This window comes from Ranitomeya imitator, chromosome 5 (assembly GCF_032444005.1).
Source record: "Ranitomeya imitator isolate aRanImi1 chromosome 5, aRanImi1.pri, whole genome shotgun sequence".
Taxonomy (NCBI): domain Eukaryota; kingdom Metazoa; phylum Chordata; class Amphibia; order Anura; family Dendrobatidae; genus Ranitomeya; species Ranitomeya imitator.
Genome location: NC_091286.1, coordinates 418578589 through 418598728, shown reverse-complemented (window position 1 = coordinate 418598728; position 20140 = coordinate 418578589). Strand labels below are relative to the sequence as shown.

The 20140-nt window shown below is 41.2% G+C and overlaps 1 protein-coding gene across 3 annotated transcripts in view; it reads left to right on the top strand.

Annotated features, from left to right (window-relative positions):
* LOC138638071 (mucin-4-like) overlaps nt 1-20140 on the top strand; it is a 369132-nt gene that overhangs the window by 56374 nt on the left and 292618 nt on the right. For all 3 annotated transcript variants that reach the window (XM_069727053.1, XM_069727055.1, XM_069727054.1), the window contains exons 3-15: nt 302-430; nt 1249-1368; nt 1771-1881; nt 4601-4714; nt 6268-6378; nt 11688-11801; nt 11881-11994; nt 13623-13745; nt 13869-13993; nt 15133-15297; nt 15529-15702; nt 19094-19227; nt 19748-19863. In XM_069727053.1, the coding sequence (XP_069583154.1) occupies nt 302-430; nt 1249-1368; nt 1771-1881; nt 4601-4714; nt 6268-6378; nt 11688-11801; nt 11881-11994; nt 13623-13745; nt 13869-13993; nt 15133-15297; nt 15529-15702; nt 19094-19227; nt 19748-19863 (1650 nt within the window). The remainder of the gene's footprint in view (nt 1-301; nt 431-1248; nt 1369-1770; nt 1882-4600; nt 4715-6267; nt 6379-11687; nt 11802-11880; nt 11995-13622; nt 13746-13868; nt 13994-15132; nt 15298-15528; nt 15703-19093; nt 19228-19747; nt 19864-20140) is intronic.

Here is a 20140-nt window from a genome sequence, read left to right as displayed (position 1 = left end):
GAATTACAGGTTGTAAACCATTGTTACGTAGTAAAACCTATTCTGGAGCAGGTCTATAAAGTCTCATTTTATAGAATAATCCTTTGTTTCAAAGCAATGCAATTTTACAATTATGTAAGCTCAGCCATCGGCAAGAACCCTAAACAAAATATGTAATGTCTTATGGGTAGTTTGTATGAGTTATAGTTGGTTAGAAAGTATGCAACACATTTCTAATATAATTACAATTATGTATATAAACTTAGCTTTGCATTATCAACTGGAATTATCTGCTTGTACAATTAATATTTTCTTCTGATAGCAATTGTCATCTGCAACCTGCCTTGTCAGAATGGCAAATGTTATTTCAAGCCTGGAACTATGATGCCTGCATGTCTGTGCAACAATGGCTATTTTCCTGATCCTTCACAGTCAGAGAGAATGTGTTTAGGTGAGTTTAGGCACTTAGTTTTGCACTTCGTTAGAAACAATTAACCATTCAATATAATCTATCAATCTGTTTATCTGTCTTAAAAAAAATCCAGAAAACTGAAGAAACGCATGCTTAAAGGGACACTGTCACCTGAATTTGGTAGGGAACAATCTTCAGCCATAGAGGCGGGGTTTTCGGGTGTTTGATTCACCCTTTCCTTACCCGCTGGCTGCATGCTGGCTGCAATATTGGATTGAAGTTCATTCTCTGTCCTCCGTAGTACATGCCTGCACAAGACAAGATTGCTTTGCGCAGGCGTGTACTATGGAGGACAGAGAATGAACTTCAATCCAATATTGCAGCCAGCATGCAGCTAGCGGGTAAGGAAAGGGTGAATCAAACACCCGAAAACCCCGCCTCCATGGCTGAAGATTGTTCCCTCCAAATTCAGGTGACAGTGTCCCTTTAATGCACATACGTTCGTACAAGCCCACAGATTGTAACTCAACAACCACAAGAAAAACAAGAAATCCAGAAAAGTGGGCAGCACACAAAACAGGTTCCATATTAAAAAAATGTTTTATTGGTCCTTGTAAACAAACATTTTTGCTCAAATATAGGTAAGGCTTGACAAAAGTTCACATGTATTTGTGCCAAAACTTTGCCACCTGTTCACAAGAGCCATTGAAATACTACTTTTTTATAGAACCTGTTTTGAGTGTTGCCCACTTTTTTGTATCTATCTATCTATCTATCTATCTATCTATCTATCTCTCTATCTATCTAGTCTTCGCAATTTAGTGATTCTAGACCAGATCTACTTTCGTGACTTTCAGATATCGATGAATGTGAACAGAAACCCTGTGAACAGTTTTGCTCCAACACTATCGGTGGATATACGTGCTCATGTCAAGATGGTTACACTCCAAATCCAATCAGCCCTACACAGTGCATCCGTAAGGCTAAACTTTATCTCAAATTTAATAAAGCTTATATTGAATGGTAGAGCTGTAGTCAAAATGACATCAAATCATGAAAGGTTGTATAAGATGTATTCAATATAAGGTTATCGCCTCACTACCATAGTAATGCAGATTATTAGTAGGCTGCACCAGTATAGAATATATTTTACCTCCATGAACCAAAACCTCAGTCACAATCCTTTTATATTGTAGAATTTACCACTATTAATTGACAGTAACAGAAAAATCTCCTGACAACAAGGTGTTTTTCCCTATAGCCCAAATTCAACTGTATACAAGTATCGGGTTCTATGCAGTTTCTGATCCTGTTTCCATATTCTGTTTCTCGTTCCTCTTATGTCATATTAAATAATCTAATTTATTTCTGTTTATTAGAAAATGATTATTGCAAGAATATGCCTTGTGCCCATGGCCGGTGCAATAATGGACTACATGGATTTACCTGCTCCTGTTTCAGTGGATGGGAAGGACAAACTTGTAACACAGGTAAGAAAAAAGTGTTTCCAAATGGAATAAGACATAATGTTTAGCGATTTGTTGAAGTTAGTAAATAGTAATCACACACTGGCGCTAAGAGTGCAGAGGTCTAAAGCTGCTGATACCAGACAGGTGCCGTGCCAACCCTGTCACAATCCAAAAGGTGGAAGAAAAGAAACTAGCAAGTGAGGTATCGCGCTAATACATAAACAATCAACTAGATATGGCTGTGATTGCCTAAAAGCTACAACCTACGGTATGCCCATATACAGCTAGAAATGACCATAAGAGAGTAACGGCGTTAGTGAGTGCCGTAGCACTACCCACTTACTTTCAACCTGAGCTGCAGACGGTTTGGCCATAGGTATGGAGACCTGCGGGTGTTGTTGGAGGGGGTTTCGGGTTACCAGGGCGGCTGAAGGTAACTAGAAAACGCGCAGAGCCAGAGCGCCCCGGCCAGTGGCGTTCCTGGATGCGCGGCTGAAAAAAATGGCCGACGGTGCTCTGCAGCGCATGACGTCACGAGGCTACGGAGCCTTGTTAGGGAAAAAAAGCAAACAAACGCATTTCGAGGGACTCCGTCCCTCTTCGTCAGGGAACCCTGACGAAGAACAGGGAACAGGGAACAGTGAACAGCCATGTCTAGTTGATTGTTTATGTATTAGCGCGACACCTCACTTGCTGATTTGTTGAAGTTACTTTTTATTTTGTCTTGTGGTATTTACTGACTTTTTCATGCGAAATTCGGTGCACATGGTTCATGAATTTAGCGCAAAATAAAAAATGCTATTTATTTTTGTCTTTAACTGTTTTTTTGTGATTTTTCAGCACCAAAAGCTGCAAAAATGTTCCAAATTGAAAACTCCTTCAGAAACCATACTCTGGGGGAGGGGAATGGAGTATGATGCGCCAAAATAATACATAATTTGGTAGAATTTGCATTTCATGAATCTGTCGAAAACATCTGGAAAGGCACAGTTGTTGAGGAAAAATGAAAATAGACTTAAAGATGAAATATAACTTAAAGTGGTACAAAAAGTATAGAGAATAGGGTACAAATATTAAAGCCACTAAAAAAGATCAAATTACTCCAGAAAAGTGGAGAAAAAGCAGTGATGATTCAGAGCTTATGAATAGTGATGGGCGAACCCAAGGATATTTTGGTGTTGCAGGTTTGGCCGAACATTTTGAAAAAGTTCGGTTACCAGAACGGTACCAGAACTCAAACCCGAACCCAGACCCTATTCAAAAGAGTGGAGAGCCCGAATATCTGTTCGGGATCAGCAGCCTGAACATCTGATGTTTCCCACCCTGTCATCTGTGTGACAGCGTGAGAAACACTGGCTCTGATCGGTGGTAACCTTTCAAGTTACCAGCAGTAAGAGCGTTGCAGTTCCCGTGCTGTCGTATAGATGACAGCATGTGAGCCAGCAGCTGTGGCGGTAAAAAAAGGTTACCGTTGGTCACAGGCGTAGGCTGATGAGAGTATACATCCACTTGGTATTGCTAATAGCAGCAAGAACAGGCAAACGATGATGAGAGTATTAATCAGCTGGCGCCTGTGCAATAAATCAAAAAATTGTGTGGGGTCTCCTCCATTTTTGATAAACAGCACAGGAAAAACTGACAGCTGCGGGCTGCATTATCTTGGCTGGTTATCAAAATTAGAGTGGTCCCCAACACCATTTTTTGTCGTTTAAATAAAAATGTTACAAAATATCCTAGGGCTCCGCCCAATTTTGACCACCAGCCAACCTAAAGCAAACAGTTGGGGGCTGGTATTCTCAGATTCGGAAGTGGCCATTGATATTGCCCCTTGCCAGCCTTAGAATAGCTGGCAGCAGAAAAGGCCCATCTTTTAAATGTACCAATTCTGGTACAGATATGCAACCCCATAGTCAGATTGTAATAAAGAAGCACAGACAGAATAAAGTCCTTTATTTGAAACAAAACTCCATGCCCTCTTTTACCCATTTATTTAAAAAAATTAAGAATGATAATGCACCATATTCCTCACCTGTCCGACGATAATTCATATGTCCCATGATGCTCTCCAACTCTGCTACATCTGGATTTCATGATTGAGCAGTGGCATGATGTAACTGCTCAGCAGTGAATCCAAAAGAACTTAGCTGCAGCTCCGAGTGGTGACGACAATAAACTGAGAGGAGTTCATAGTCAATGAACTCCGGTGACCTCACTGACATCAGCCTTGGCTGCTAGAGAACTTTCTCTAAAACAGCGTGGAGATCCCTCTATTTTTGATAACCAGCCAAGATAATGCTGACAGCTGAGGGCGGCAACGAGACCGGGCATTCGATGATGAGAGTAGCACTCTCGGTTACAGCTGCTGGGTCACATGCTTATATCTGTATGACAGCGTGGGAACTGCAGTGCACTGATCAGCCGTGATGAACTTTCCACCAATCAGAATTGGTATTTCTTGCGCTATCACACAGATGACAGTGTGGGAAACACCGGATGTTCAGACTGCCGCACCTGAACAGTAACACAGACTACAGGGAGAAGTCCCTGTCTGGGGACCAGGCAAGGACACTATGTGTTCAGTACAGACCCCGAACTTTACTGTTCGGGTTCATCCATTTCTACTATTGAATTGGATATAAATTTTATATAGCTGGGCAAGTGGGTTACTGGATTGGATTAATACATTATGTGGAATTATATTATCATGGATTTCAGTCTTTATTTCTATTTTCTTCAATAGATATTAATGAATGTACTAGAAACAACCCCTGTGCTAGAGGCACCTGTATTAACACCGTTGGATCTTACACATGTCAGTGTATACCCGGATGGACAGGACCGCAGTGTACTGTGGGTAAGATGGTGATGATGGTTTTCCTTTTCATGCATACACATGTATCACCAGCTCCTTAAGAGTATGGGCAGCATGGTGGCGCAGTGGTTAGCACTGCAACCTTGCAGCGCTGGAGTCCTGGGGCCAAATCCCACCAAGGACAACATCTGCAAAGAGTTTGTATGTTCTCTCCTTGTTTGTGTGGGTTTCCTCTGGGTTCTCCGGTTTCCTCCCACATTCCAAAGACATACTGATAGGGAATTTAGATTGTGAGCCCCATCGGGGACAGTGATGATAATGTCTGTAAAGAGCTGCGGAATATGTTAGCGCTATATAAAAAAATAAAGATTATTATTATGTGCACACGTTAAGTATTTGGTGAAGAAATTTCTGCCCCATTTCAGCATTTCTGGACAGGACATATGCTGTGGTGTTTTTTCTGCTTTTTTTTTTACTTGCGTTTCTGGTGCAGGGTTTTGCCCATTCATTAGTATGGGTGAGATCTGCAGCTAAAACACCAAAAGAATTGACACGTGCGGATTTAAATCTGCATCAAATCTTCAAGTCACAAATAAGCAACGTGTGCATGAGATGTCAGGATTCTCATTCACTTTGCTGGAATAAGGAAACCTTTCAGGTTTTGTGACACATCTGCACTAAAAATTGCAGCAAAAACACAATATGTGCACACAGCCTAATATTAACTTTCATAACCAGTGAACTCCACAGATTATATTACTTCTGAGCAGATTCCATCCCTTGACTAGTAATATTATGGCTAACAGGATCCTAACAGCACCTGGAATATAGAATCCTTTTTGTTAGTAGGAGTAGGAAAAATCTTTTCCGAAATTCTGATGTCCTCATGAACTGCAGTTGAAAAGGAGCATGATTAGTGTTTTAACCTTCGTCAGGCTGCATAATTTTACAAAGTTAACAGGCTGCAGAGGTACAATTGTACCTTCATATATATTTTATTGAAATTTGGCCAATATATTCTGGACCAAAACTGCGGAGATGTCACGAAATTTCAGCCTACTACGGCTTTTCGAAAAAAAACGTTATTGCAATTTTAAAACGGAATAGTTACAATTGTACCTAGTCAGCCGGACGAAGGTTAAAGAGGTTTCTCCACTGTCAAGCTAAAAACAAAGTACACTGTCAAAATAGTTTTAGGATTTTCTTATTTCCTAACAATTGCGATATTAGTTGCTTAGTGTGAATAAAAAGGAAGATAATATAATATAAACCTATGATTTGTTTACCATCTTTCTGAACCGCACTAATATAATAATAGTCATCCTCAGCATGATCAGTAAATGTGTGAAACAGAGAGGAGCCATCAGCAGGTAGCAGCAGGTCAGTCACCTGCAGGCAGGATAGTCCTGATAGAAATGTCCATCAAATCCCAGGAAATGACATAACTTGTGAAATCACCTTATTTTGTAATCAAGGTGCCGAAATGGGCAGGTTTATTTAATAAAATGTTGTTGTACAGTGGTCTATCCCTTGATTGTTTTATTATGATAAATGCATAAAAATTGCTAATAATTGTATTTCTTTTCTTACCACAGATGTGGATGAGTGTTCGACAAATCCGTGTCGAAATGGCTTATGCATTAACACTATTGGAAGTTATTTCTGTAATTGCTATTCTGGCTACACTAGCGTAAATTGTGCTGTAGGTAAGAAACTTTTAGAACTATATATGTATAAGATTTGTATTAGGTTATTTAGATATATACACTTTGAAAAATTTACCTAAATCTACATCAAGCTTTCATACAAGTCCTTAAAGTAGATAAACAGAACCAATGAAATCAAATGAGTAAAAAATATAAGACTTTGCCATTTTTTACATAAAGAAAATGGTCCAATATCAAAAGTCAAAAGCATGTGAACCTTTAGGTAATGTTCACATGTTTAGTAGTCCGTTTTTTGCATCAGTATCTGTAAGCCAAAACCAGGAGTGGTTGAAAAATACAGAAGTGGTGATGTGTTTCTAACAATTTTCCTCAGATTGTCTCACTCCTGATTTTGACTTTCAAATACTGAGGTAAAATGTTGACCAAATACTGAACGTGTGAACGAGGCCTTTGGATTGAAAACAAATAATTTAAAGATTACATTAAATTCTGTTGTTTTCAATCAATGGGATGACAATCAGTTATAATTGGGCAACTTATTTTATTTAAAGAAGACGGATTTAGGAAACCTGATCCTTACATCATTACACATATTTGTGTAAGTCTTTAATGGCACAAACCTCAGAAAAAGAGTTGCAGTCCTCATCAGACTGAGAAAGGTCACAAAACTATTTGTAAAGAGTTTGAACTTCATCAATCCACATTCAAACAGGTTATATACAAAGGGAGGAAATAAAAGACCATTATTACCCACTCACTCACGGAGTGGTCGACCAACAAGGGCAAGTCATCTAAGGCCACGTGTACACGTTGAGTAATTGGTGAGTTTTGTACCTCAGTATTTGTAAGCCAAAGCCAGAAGTGGGTAAAAAATACAGAAATGGTGATGTTTCTATTATACCTTTGCTGTGATTGTTCCACTCCTGGTTTTGACTTACAAATAGGCCTTTCTCACATTAGTTAATATAAATGTCCTGGAGTCCACCATCAGGAGAACACTGAACAACAATTGTGTGCATGACAGGATTGCAAGAAGAAAGTCAGTGCTCTCCAAACTTAACTTTGCTGCCATCTGCAGTTTACTAAAGACCACCTGGACAAGCCAGAGGGCTACTGGAACAATGTTTTGTGGATGGATGACACCAAAATAGACCTTTTTTGTTTTAAATGGGATGCATTATTTTTGGAAAAAGAAAAACACATCATTACAGCATAGAACATCATATGATCTTTAAAACATGATAATAGTATCTTCTTTGGGGACTGTTTTGCTATATCTGGACCAGGATGACTTGTCATCATTGATGGAACAATGAATTCTGAATTATACCAGCAAATTCTAAATTAAAATGTCAGAACATCTCTCCATTAGCTGTATCTCAATAACACTGGTCATGCAGCAAGACAATGACCCAAAGCACACAAGTTGCTCTCTAAAAGAATGATTAGAGAAGAATAAACCTATTTTGGTATGGCCAAGTGAAAGTATAGAACATAATCCTATAGAAATGTTGTGGAAGGGCCTTAATGGTTGCGGAAGAAAACACACCAACATAATACAATTACATTTCTAAAATTTCTTCAAGCTAATGTGTAGGTTTTATCAACAATTATCAGAAGCATTTAGATGTGGTTATTGCTCCACAAGTGGGTCATACAGGCCAAACTGGCCCATAGGGGAACAAGGGAATCCCCCGGTGGACCACTGTGCAGATCTGGGCCTCCAACGCCACTGTATGGGCAGTACTTGGCATAATTTCCATGATTCACACAGTATAGAAAAAAGCAACATTTCATCATTCATTAACCAAACTACCTAGTTTATTATTATATAGAGATATAGGTAAATTTGTGGAATAGGGTAGTGTATCATTTGTATACAGGTGAAAAGTGGCCCCCCCCAAAGTCAATGTTATTGGTGGGCTGACACTGGGGTCATACCAGATACTGATGGCTTCACATACATCATGCAAAAATATGGAAAATTCTAAAGGATTCTTAAAATTTCAAGCACTACTTTTAATACTGTGAACTGTACAACCTCAATAGTGTTGGACTGCAGAATTAACCCAATTATTGTATTGTATTGTGTTTGTTAACGTATGGTGACAACCTGAAATATGATTTTTCTCAATCAATAAATCACTTCTTCTGCTGGCTCCCGGACTCACTATTAACTCAAGAAAAACAACTGAAATGAATTGTGGTCAAAGCTGGATTTCCAGCATAACGAGATGTCAGGTTAAGCAACCTATTGTAGTCTATGGAGTCTATGAATTGGGAGTAGGGGGGGATGAGTAGCACTCAGCACAATGAGAGACCTGGCAGACATCTCCTTCAGGGGAGAAATCATAAGGACAAATCGAGTCACGATGAACAAAATACTAATATATACAAAAAATAACTATAATCTGTACCAAAGTATATACAGAGGAGAAAACATCACAGAATGGCTGGCAATAGTGTTATTCCTCACACACACAACAGCCAATTCTGAGAAGTTACTTGAAATGACAGACATGGCCGATTCTGGCTTTCCCGCTGCCTAAACTGAACACCCTCCCATGATGCAATATACACCTGCAGTGAATAAATGTTATTCTCATCGGTTTTGGGGTTTTATTTATATGACGTTCATTGTGACTGGAATCACGCCAGTTATGAATATTGCACTGCAGAATATTATTTTTAGTGATCATTGGATCCTATTTTTCCCTCTTCTTTGTGTTTTGGTTATCTTGCATTGTTTTGATCTACCATTTTACAATCTGTCTTTGTCTTCTTGTCTATTGTAATTTTCTTATATCATTACAAACTTATTGAATTCAAGTTTTGAGCTTATCCTTGTTATATATGTAAGAATATTGCAACTATTTAAAGGGAATCTCTCAGCGGGTTTTTGCTATTTAATCTGAGCATAATATAGGGCAAGAATGGCTGACTCCAGGGATGTTTCCATAATAGTCTGTGTGTTGTAGTGTTAATACAAACATAATTTTATCATCAGGAGATTATCACATCTCACATGCACAGCCCAAAAGTATTAACTCTCTACGTACATCAGAGAAATAGGGCATCTCCTACTGACACCCATGTTGCTCTTGGCTGCGCTTTCTCATGGTTATTCCCGATTTTCATGGGTACTTGTAAGTTGCTTTCAGCCATATCCTACACATGGCTCCAGTATTGACAATATTCACTGGGGTCCCCAAAGGTCTCATTTTCTGACTAATTTCTTTCTTTCTTACATACAAACACCATACACCTCTTTCCCCTGTATCTATTCACATGCTCTACTTGATATTGTCTTTCGGGATATAAGGGGCCCTGTGTCTTCCTAACATTGGTGTTTTCTCCACTTATCGTATAAGGATTTTCCTTATCAGTTTATTATTCTATATGGATATTATTTGACATTATTGTACATGCAACCTCATATGAGGGAATTTCGGGACATTTATTTCCTGTATAACTTTTTGTGAATTTGCATATTTGAATTATAGCGCTAGCTTGGTCTATTGTGGACCTACGGGGTGTCATTTATGGAATCACTTGTTTTTTAAATGCTTTTAAAGGGAACCTGTCACCCCGTTTTTTGAGATTGAGCTATAAATACTGTTAAATAGGGCCTGCGCTGTGTGTTCCTATAGTGTATGTAGTGTACCCCGATTCCCCATGTATGCTGAGAAATAACTTACCAAAGTCGCCGTTTTCGCCTGTCAATCAGGCTGGTCAGGTCGGGAGGGCGTGGTGACATCGGTGGTTCTTCCTCAGCTTTACGTTGGTGGCGTAGTGGCGTAGTGGTGAAGACACAGCGCGCGATCTGCGCTGTAATCCCTTGCATCGGTGGGGGCGGCCATCTTCCTGGGGCCGCGCGTGCGCAGATCGAGTGCTCTGCTGCACGGGGCTTCAGGAAAATGGCCGCGGGATGCCGCGCGTGCGCATTAGAGATCGCGGCGGCCATTTTCCCAAAGCCGAGATGCAAACTCGGCTTTGGGAAAATGGCCGCCGCGATCTCTAATGCGCACGCGCGGCATCCCGCGGCCATTTTCCTGAAGCCCCGTGCAGCAGAGCACTCGATCTGCGCACGCGCGGCCCCAGGAAGATGGCCGCCCCCACCGATGCAAGGGATTACAGCGCAGATCGCGCGCTGTGTCTTCACCACTACGCCACTACGCCACCAACGTAAAGCTGAGGAAGCACCACCGATGTCACCACGCCCTCCCGACCTGACCAGCCTGATTGACAGGCGAAAACGGCGACTTTGGTAAGTTATTTCTCAGCATACATGGGGAATCGGGGTACACTACATACACTATAGGAACACACAGCGCAGGCCCTATTTAACAGTATTTATAGCTCAATCTCAAAAAACGGGGTGACAGGTTCCCTTTAAGGTTTGTTTTCTACGGTGCCTAATAAAAATTAGTACTCTTACCAGTATGCAGGTGTGCTCATCGCAAATGTATTGTCTTTCCCCTCCCCTTACTGTTTTATACTTTACATGATGTAGCGCCCTATCCGTTATTTCCGTATTTAGTGGTGCACCCTGCCTTGCATACTGCTTTTGAGTTGACGCCCCCTAGGGGGCAAGAGCAGGTGCGCACCTGTGACTGCTCCATGTAAATGATGTCCTCTTAGGCTTCTTTCACACTAGCGTCGGGCTCGGCCCATCACAGTGCGTCGGGCCGAGGTTACCGACGCTAGCGTTGTAAGCGCCGCACAACGGGTGCAGCGGATGCAGATTTTCATCGCATTCGCTGCCCCATTGTGAGGTGTGGGGAGGTGGGGGAGGAGTTCCGGCCGCGCATGCGCGGTCGGTAAAAAGCGGTGTGTCGGCAGCAAAAAACGTTACATGTAGCGTTTTTTGTGCCGACGGTCCGCCAAAGCACGACGCATCCGTCGCACGACGGATGCGACGTGTGGCAATCCGTCACAATGCGTCTTCAATACAAGTCTATGGGGAAAAAACGCATCCTGCAAGCACTTTTGCAGGATGCGTTTTTTCTGCAAAACGACGCATTGTGACGGATTGCAGTTAACGCTAGTGGGAAAGTAGCCTTAGAGAAAAATGACGACTATGTAACATAGCCAGCGTATGTACAGAACTCAGCCCATGAGCCCGCTCTAACCATGCTGAGCTTTGAGGTGAGGATCCCTGGAGACATTCGTTTGGAGAGATTCCTAGGACTGTTACAAGAAGCTAAATGCTCATCTTGTCCAATGGCAGACGTGACGGGTACTCATTAAAACACATGGAGGCAGTACTGAAAACAGCTGTAATTTATTAAAATATCATCCAGTCATTAGGGAATCTATTATTATTATTGTTGCATTTTTCCCCACAGATATTAATGAATGTCTGAGTAACCCATGTAGAAATGGAGCCACCTGTAATGATTTACCCAACAGTTTCTCCTGCTCCTGTGTTCCTGGATTCACTGGCAGATTCTGTGAAATAAGTGAGTACCTGACAGGCAGAGGGGGATTCCGTAACTGTTATTTCATCTCTACTGATAATAACTTAATGTTCTCTTGCAGATATTAATGACTGCACCAGGACGTCATGTAGTAATGGAGGCGTCTGTATAGACTTGGTAAATGACTTCATCTGCTCATGTCCTTCTAACTGGAAAGGGAAAAGGTGCAGCGAAGGTAATGTACTATTATTGTTTTATGTTAGCTCCTTACCCTGGTAGCCAATTTGTTTTTTGGTGTTATTTTTTCCGGTCCTTTTTTAAATAACCATATATGTTACCAGAGTAGTGGAAAATGGCAAAAAATTTCCAAGTGCCGTGAAATGGTGAAACCCCACCCCCACAATTCCACCATTAGTTTTTGGGGTTCTACTATTACGGGGCTAATTGTGAAATAAATATGATTCGGAAACCATGATTCTCCAGGTAAGTGCGATTCAAGAGATAACAAATGTGTAATTTTCTCTTATTGACTTAAAATGCCATTACTATCAAAGGAGCTCTGTGGGGTTTGTCTTTTGCATGGCGAGCTGGTGTTTTTATTTATAGAATTTTGGGGTACATATTATGTTTTTATAGCTTCTTAGTTTCTTTTCTTTGTCCTATTACAGCGTTTACTGATCATTTTGATTAATTCATTTTGTATAGAACTTTCTTAGATGCCGTGATATCAAATATGTATATTTTTTATTTTTACATTTCTTTATTTCTGTTTTAACTGGGGAAATTGGGATGGGGAGTTTATTCAATATTTTTTTTTACCTTTAAAGGGAACCTGTCACTCCCAAAATCGAGGGTGAGCTAAGCCCACCAGCATTAGGGGCTTTTCTACAGCATTCTGGAGTGCTGTAGTTAAGCCCCCGATGTATCCTAAAAGATGAGAAAAAGAGGTTAGATTATACTCACCCAGGGGCGGTCCCGGTCCGGTCCGGTCCGATGGGTGTCGCGGTCCAGTCCGGCGCCTCCTATCTTCATCAGATGACGTCCTCTTCTTGTCTTCACACTGCGGCTCTGGAGCAGGCATACTTTGTCTGCCCTGTTGAGGGCAGAGCAAAGTACTGCAGTGCGCAAGTGCTGGGCCTCTCTGACCTTTCCCAGCGCCTGCACACTGCAGTACTTTGCTCTCCCCTCAACAGGGCAGCCAAAGTACGCCTGCGCCGGAGCCGCAGCATGAAGACCAGAAGAGAACGTCATCCTATGAAGATGGGAGGCCCCAGACCGGACCGTGATGCCCACCGGATCGGACCGCCCGCCCAAGTGAATATAGTATAACCTCTTTTTCTCATCTTTTAGGATACAGCGGGGCTTATCTACAGCATTCCAGAATGCTGCAGATAAGCCCCTGATGCCAGTGGGCTTAGCTCACCGTCGATTTTGGGGGTGACAGGTTCCCTTTAAATTTATTTCTTAGTCCCCTTAGGGGACTGGGACCTGTGATCATTTGATTACTTGTACTTTATACAGCAATACCACAATATTCCTCTATATAGTGAACATTAATGTCTCCTATGATGCCCAGCCACAGGCTAGACATCACTGAAGAGCTCACATGGCAAGCATAGGGACCTGTAGTCAGCTCCCGGTAGTCAAAGCAATCCATCCGCTCCCTGAAATTACATTATAAGGGAGTAGTGTTGTTAGAGGCAGATGCCTGCTATATAATATAGCCAGCATCTGCCCTATATGCAGCAGTTTCTGTTTCTAAGCCAAGGCCCAGACAGGCTCATGACGTATATATCTGTGATGGAGAGTGACATTGGTTAATCTATATTAAGTCTCTAATTTATTACTGTCCTTGCTTTCCAGATGTGGATGAATGCACAACTGGACGTCACTTGTGCAGCCCTAATGCCGTCTGTACTAACACCCCAGGGTCATATAATTGCACTTGTAACTCTGGATATACCGGTGACGGATTTACCTGTAAAGGTACGAAGTGGAATTTTATATTTTCCCTATGCGCAACATACTCTTTTTTTCCAGGCACAGTTAATCTTAATTTAATACTGATATAAATCTATAATTTACATTATTATATTATCTTTATCACAGAGGTCAGATTGTTTGAATACACAAGTGGAAAAAGAGCTGCATTGCGCTATCAAGACTTTGTTTCTCCAATGATTGACATCCCGACAGGTTTTCCGTTTGGTGCATCATTTTACAGCACGTTATATGTAAGTTATAGATTTCCAGCAATCAATGAGTTACACAATACTAGCAAGTAGCCAATCATAACTGCAATACAAAATCTATCAGACAAACATCTGCATTCAAATATTCTATTGGTAGACTGTGAGTTAGTAAGAGGGTGTCTCATTCTTAAGACCCCTAAGTATTAACTTAATCAGAGAGGGGTTTCTGGTAAGCGGATCTCACTCTGAGGAACTCAAAACATCTGTATTAGATGGACAGGCCATTAGACTATTGATGTCTATAGGAACCATGTAAAGCGTCATGAATCATGTAAGGGAGCTGCAATGAAATTAAACAAATCCGAACTCCCCAAAGATTACATCTAATTAAATGGGAGATCTTAGCAGTGGAATGCCCTGTGATCAGTTTGTCAATAAACCCACATTATTTGTATTATAGTTATATATTGATTGATATTATTTATAGGTTTTAATTGTGTTAGTGCACTTGCACTGGAAAAATGATACTAAAACATTTAACCGGATAGAAACAATGACTTAATCAGATCAAAGGGTAACCAATTCACAAGGATGCAAGCAGGGGTATGTCACAAGTGGAGGAAGAAGTAACATGGGGCAAAGACCCCTCTGCCAAATACAGTAATAGGGGATCATGTTGCACATTTTACTTTGGCACTCAGTAGTTTTACATTACTCTGATGTTAAAAACATTTTACTAATCAAGAATCAAACTAGAAATCATTCGATCACTGATGGGTATCTTGGGTAGTTAATATATATGTGGACATATAAATTAGAAATGTTTTTAGTACTCTACACGATATTCTACGATATCAAAAACAAATAGGGATCAATATGGAAATCTTTTTAAAAGGTTAAACTATAAGCAATATTGTATTCAGTAATACACAGAATATGTACATAGTTCTCTGTATATTACATAGTTGTACAGTACATACTGCCAAACTCTATTCTTCACATCTCTATTAATGTAGATGCAATGTACCACCCAACCAAGTGCTTTAAAAAATGTGCTTCCTGCGGTTGTTGCCCTGAGCCGTGATGACTCTCTGGTTTTTCATTCTACTGACACCTCTTCATTGTTTGCTGTATGTCTAAATAGTGATGTGAATTTTTTTCCACTATTTTTATTTCAACAGTTCACAGACAACGGCGTTATCATTTTCAGGCGAAATTTCTATGACCCAGTTTACAACATGAAATACCCTTATAACTTCTATGACTACGATTATTTTACTCCTCCAATGATTGCCGTTTTCTGGGCAGATGCCGATTTCTCCAGAATGGGAGAACTTTACTATCAGGTGAGATAGATCTTTAAAAGTCCAATTTGAATATGCCAAAAACGAATATAGACATAATGTTTTCTTTCAACTAAATAATGTTTCCTCAGTGTCCTCCTAACTAATGTACTGGAATGACAGTGTTCTCTCAAAGAAAAGCAGCTAAAATCTAAGACTATAAAGGTTATAATGTTTGTTATTCAATTTTTCTTACCTTTTTAATCTAAATCTTCCTTTTCTTGGTTTTTGCAGACTTATGACTTCCAGGCTTCCCCCTATCAACACACAGATTTCAAAACTAAACTTGAATCTGAAATAAAGTCATATTTCCCTTCACTTCCTGTGGATTTTAAAGCTCTCTGGGCCATTAAGATAACGTGGCATCAGGTTCCACCATATCCGGGGTATTTCTTTAATTCCTTAGAGGTGAGATGAGTGAAAACTAAAGCACTTGCTCAGATGTTTCTTGAAATGTTTTCTCAATTACAACAACCCCTGTTTCACAGAAAAACTATTTAGACCACAATTATTTTCCATCATCTGGATTAAAGTGGTTTTCCTAGAAAAGTGTTTATATTACTAGAATGAAAGTTAAACCCCTGATCCTTTGCCACACGCCATCCTGCAGTTACTCTAAGTCTCATGACCTGATTTATACCTGAGATCCAATACATACAGCCACATCGCTCAATGAGTTTCATGTATTAAAGACAGAGAAGGCAGAAGTGACTACGACAAACCTATTTTTAAGCACATCAATTGTGACTGTCATGATCGCTTTTATACAGTGGTGCTTGAAACTTTAAGGAAACCTTCAGAGCTTTCCATATTTCTGCATAAATTTGACCTCAAATTATGTCAAATTTTCACACAAGTCCTAAAACTATATACTGTAAAGAAAATAAAATCAAATAAATGAGTTGCACACTTTGCTAGATCCATGTTCTTTAACCCCTTAATGGCCTATGACATGTATATCTGACTTAGGTCACCTCCCCCTATTTGGTACAGGCTTCAGCACTCAGCAGGCACCTTTTCCGGCACATGACAGTTTATTGATCAGCTGTCATGTGCCCCTAACAACCACAAGCGGAATTGCAATCCACCCGTGGCTGTAAACTAGTTAAGTGCCACTGTCAATCTCTGACAGCGGCATTTAACTCTGTCAAACCAGATGCGTGTCTTGGCTCCACCTATCTGCACCCCTGTCATTTGCTTGTGGGGTGCCAATGGGTTGAAAAGAAAAAATGTCCAGCTTCACCAAATCCGTGCAAAAAAGTTTTCTTTATTCACAAACTTAAACATGGAGGATACAAACTTCAGCACAAACCATATGGGTACGAATCTCAATGCGTTTCTGGAGTCTAAGCTCCCTTAGGCTAGGTTCACATTGCGTTTTAATGTGAGCGCTAGTGGACAGTGTTGCACGGCGAAATTAACGCCGTGCAACGCATCCGTTAGCGCTCACATTGCCCGCAATGTAAAAGCGCATTGCTAGCGCGTGTCATTTTCGGCACGCGCTAGCGATGTGCCGTTCTTTTGTAGCGCGCCTCGGACGCTGCTTGCAGCGTCCGCGGCGCGCCCGAGGTCCGTTCCCCGGATCGGGGATCTGCGAGAGCGGGGACGTTTAACGCGACCCCGAAAAAGACATTGCGTTAGCGCAACCCGCTAGCGCTTAGCGCTAAACGGGTTGCACTAACGCAGTGTGACCCCAGCCTTAATCATGACATGATTAAGGGAGCTTAGTCTCCAGAAACACATTGAGATTCGTACCCATATGGATTATGCTGAAGTTTGTATCCTCCTTGTTTAAGTTTGTGAATAAAGAAAACTTTTTTTCATGGATTCAGTGAAGCTGGACATTTTTTTCTTTTGGATTTTACACGCCTGGACACAGCGGGTCCGTGCCCTCGAAACTCAACTTATGCATCACGGGTCAGCTGGTTTATATTCCTCTTCTTGCCAATAGGTTGGCATGATAACCCAGGTCTGCAGGAGACTCCTGTTGTTGTTATTGCCAAACTGCTATGAGCATCATCCGGTAGTCAGCCTTCATAGAAGATGGGCATTTTTGTTACACATAGTAGGGCTAAAGCCCTGCTATGTGTAACACAAGTGATCAGATGACTGCAGCATCTATTCTCCTATGGAGACTATTGAAGCAAGTAAAAAGTAAAAAAAAAATAGGTTTTTAAAAATATAAAAAAAATACAAAATAATATAAAAGTTCAAATCACCCCCCTTTCGCCCCGTTCAAAATAAAACAATAAAACATATGCAGTGCCCCAGGGTTGTGGTCGTTGCAGTAATATCAGTCTCCTCTAAGGGGAGTGATGTTATGTCTGAAGGCAATAAAGGAGATCACTTTGCCAGGTATTACAAACCACACAACACACTTCACACTCCAGTCCACTAGGGGGAGCCATGCTCCTATTTATTAGGGCACTCTTCGCAATTAGGTAAAACTGGTGGTCTGGATAGGAAGTTAGGCAGAAGCTGGCTGGGCTTCACCCAGTGAGCTGCTATCTGAGCTCTGCTCAGATAGTTGGTCCCTGACAGGGGTGGGATCCTGTCAGAGGCCTAGACAGAAGGCCACAGAGCTGCGACTGCCTACCGATGCGGCAGCATCCTAAAAAAGAGACAAAGAACAGCAAATTGTATTGTACAGGGTGAGAAATGAAGTCATAGCAAAAGGAGAGGAAACCAGAAGGAATTCTGCCCTGCAACAGGCTGCCTCCTTCTGAGGCGCAGAATCCGGTGGCAGGATCACCGAGGGAGCGATCGTCTCCATGCCTTGCTCCAGAAACCGGCAGGACAGTTAATTGCACATTGCTGATCCGCACCTATACCCAAGAGGCACGGTGGCAATTTGTGGAGGCCGGGTGTGCTAGAGTCCCTGTAAAAAGCCTCAAGCCACCAGTCATACGGGTTTGTCCTATACATCTGGGGGACAGAGAGAGAAATAGCATCTACAATAGTTGTGAGGACCTTACCGATAAGTTCAGCAGGAAGGGACTACAACACTCAGTTGCTAGAGGAAGGCTACTGATTTCCACCTGGATAAGGGGACTCTGGATTTGCCTTCAGACTGGCCAGACTCTGCCTGCCCCGTGATCTGGTGCTCTGGACTGTGGATGCTGAGGCCTTCAGTAAAAAGGTAAAGAGACTGCAACCATGTGTCCACGTTCTTCACTGCCCTCACACCATCCACACTTCTGGGAAGCCCTGGGGACATACTTCACCTGTGGGAAGGTATACCATCTAGCTGCCATAGCATCACCCCAGCGGAACCCCTATGCAGCGTCGGTCACCTTGACCGAATACCACAGGTGGCATCACAAACATTTCCCCTTTAAAGACCTTTCCCCTTTTATTAACGGACCTCCCGAGGGCCATGGACCGGGTCAGCCACTGTGACATTCCCCTTGAGAACCGAAGGGCCCGGTACCGAGTACCCCACTGCCCTACACAGGGGCGATCCACATACACATATTTGGCATCACTGCATTTAACAGATATTTATTGTGAGGTCCTTAAAAGATTACAGATTCTTGACTGATAACTATTCACACTTGGTGAAATCTTTGATTTAATAGTCATAATAGCCATTGCTTGGTGCTGTAGATTTCAAAGGATTTTCTTCTACTATGTTATTAAGCACCGTTACTTAGGATGACTCATCAATAACAGATCAATGAGGGTCCAATACCCAGCACCCCACTGATTAAGGTCATGGATTAAGTTTATATGGATAAAACCTGGTTTAGGTTATTGAAGATTGTACGCAACTAATCTAACTGTACCATTGTTATTGCAGACAAACACCTACCAAGCTGTGTTAGTTACAGACGGCATCTTCTCTTTCTGCCTGATGCGATATGCAGATGGAGGAATGAACTGGAGTTATAACTCACTTCCCAATTATTACTTACCGAAAATGGGCTACTTCAGGTATATTGCTTGTGCACTATAGCCATGTGATACTTTGCAGGGAGAACTTGGCTTCCAATAGCTTGTATAACGCCATTGTGTACTGCTTATCTGCCTGGAACCATTTTATCATTTTTTTTAAAAAAGCTATTATCTGTAATTTAAAAAGTTTAAACTTTTAGGGGGAGTTGTCTTTTAAATTAGCCTAGTGTCACATCTACTATTATAAGAAAGTAATCCAAGAATGGTTGACAAGTTTTAACAAGCTTCTTGGATTTGAGGGAATACCTAGAGAGGTAATCCGATTGCGCTTATTTCTGCATCTGGCTTAAGGACATCACGACTGCAAATATCTGCCAGGGTTTTACAGTATATCAGTATAAAATATTCCCAAAGTTCATCACTGAGCTGCTAAAATTGTCGGATCCAATTGTCATTAGATCTTAATGTTAAGATAATCCTTTTAGTAGATACATGGGCTATATAAATTATAATAGTTAAATTACTAGGTTTCACTATTGTTTTATTTCGTTTTGATTAGTGGGGAACCTTCATATTCTCCTGCTGTGAATTTCCCATCATATAATGACCCACACACTAACTCTATGGATATCCGGAAAATATATAAGCCCGATCAGTACATAGGACAAAATACAAGTGAGTACTGTCCATTTCTTCCGTTAAAAAAAACAATTTTATCGTTCTCCTTCATAACTGTATATAAGCAGTCTTTTGTCCAGAGATCTTTTTCAGGGGTAAGCTTAAAGGGACACTGTCACCTGAATTTGGAGGGAACAATCTTCAGCCATGGAGGCGGGGTTTTGGGGGTTTTGATTCACCCTTTCCTTACCCGCTGGCTGCATGCTGGCTGCAATATTGGATTGAAGTTCATTCTCTGTCCTCCATAGTACACGCCTGCGCAAGGCAAGATTGC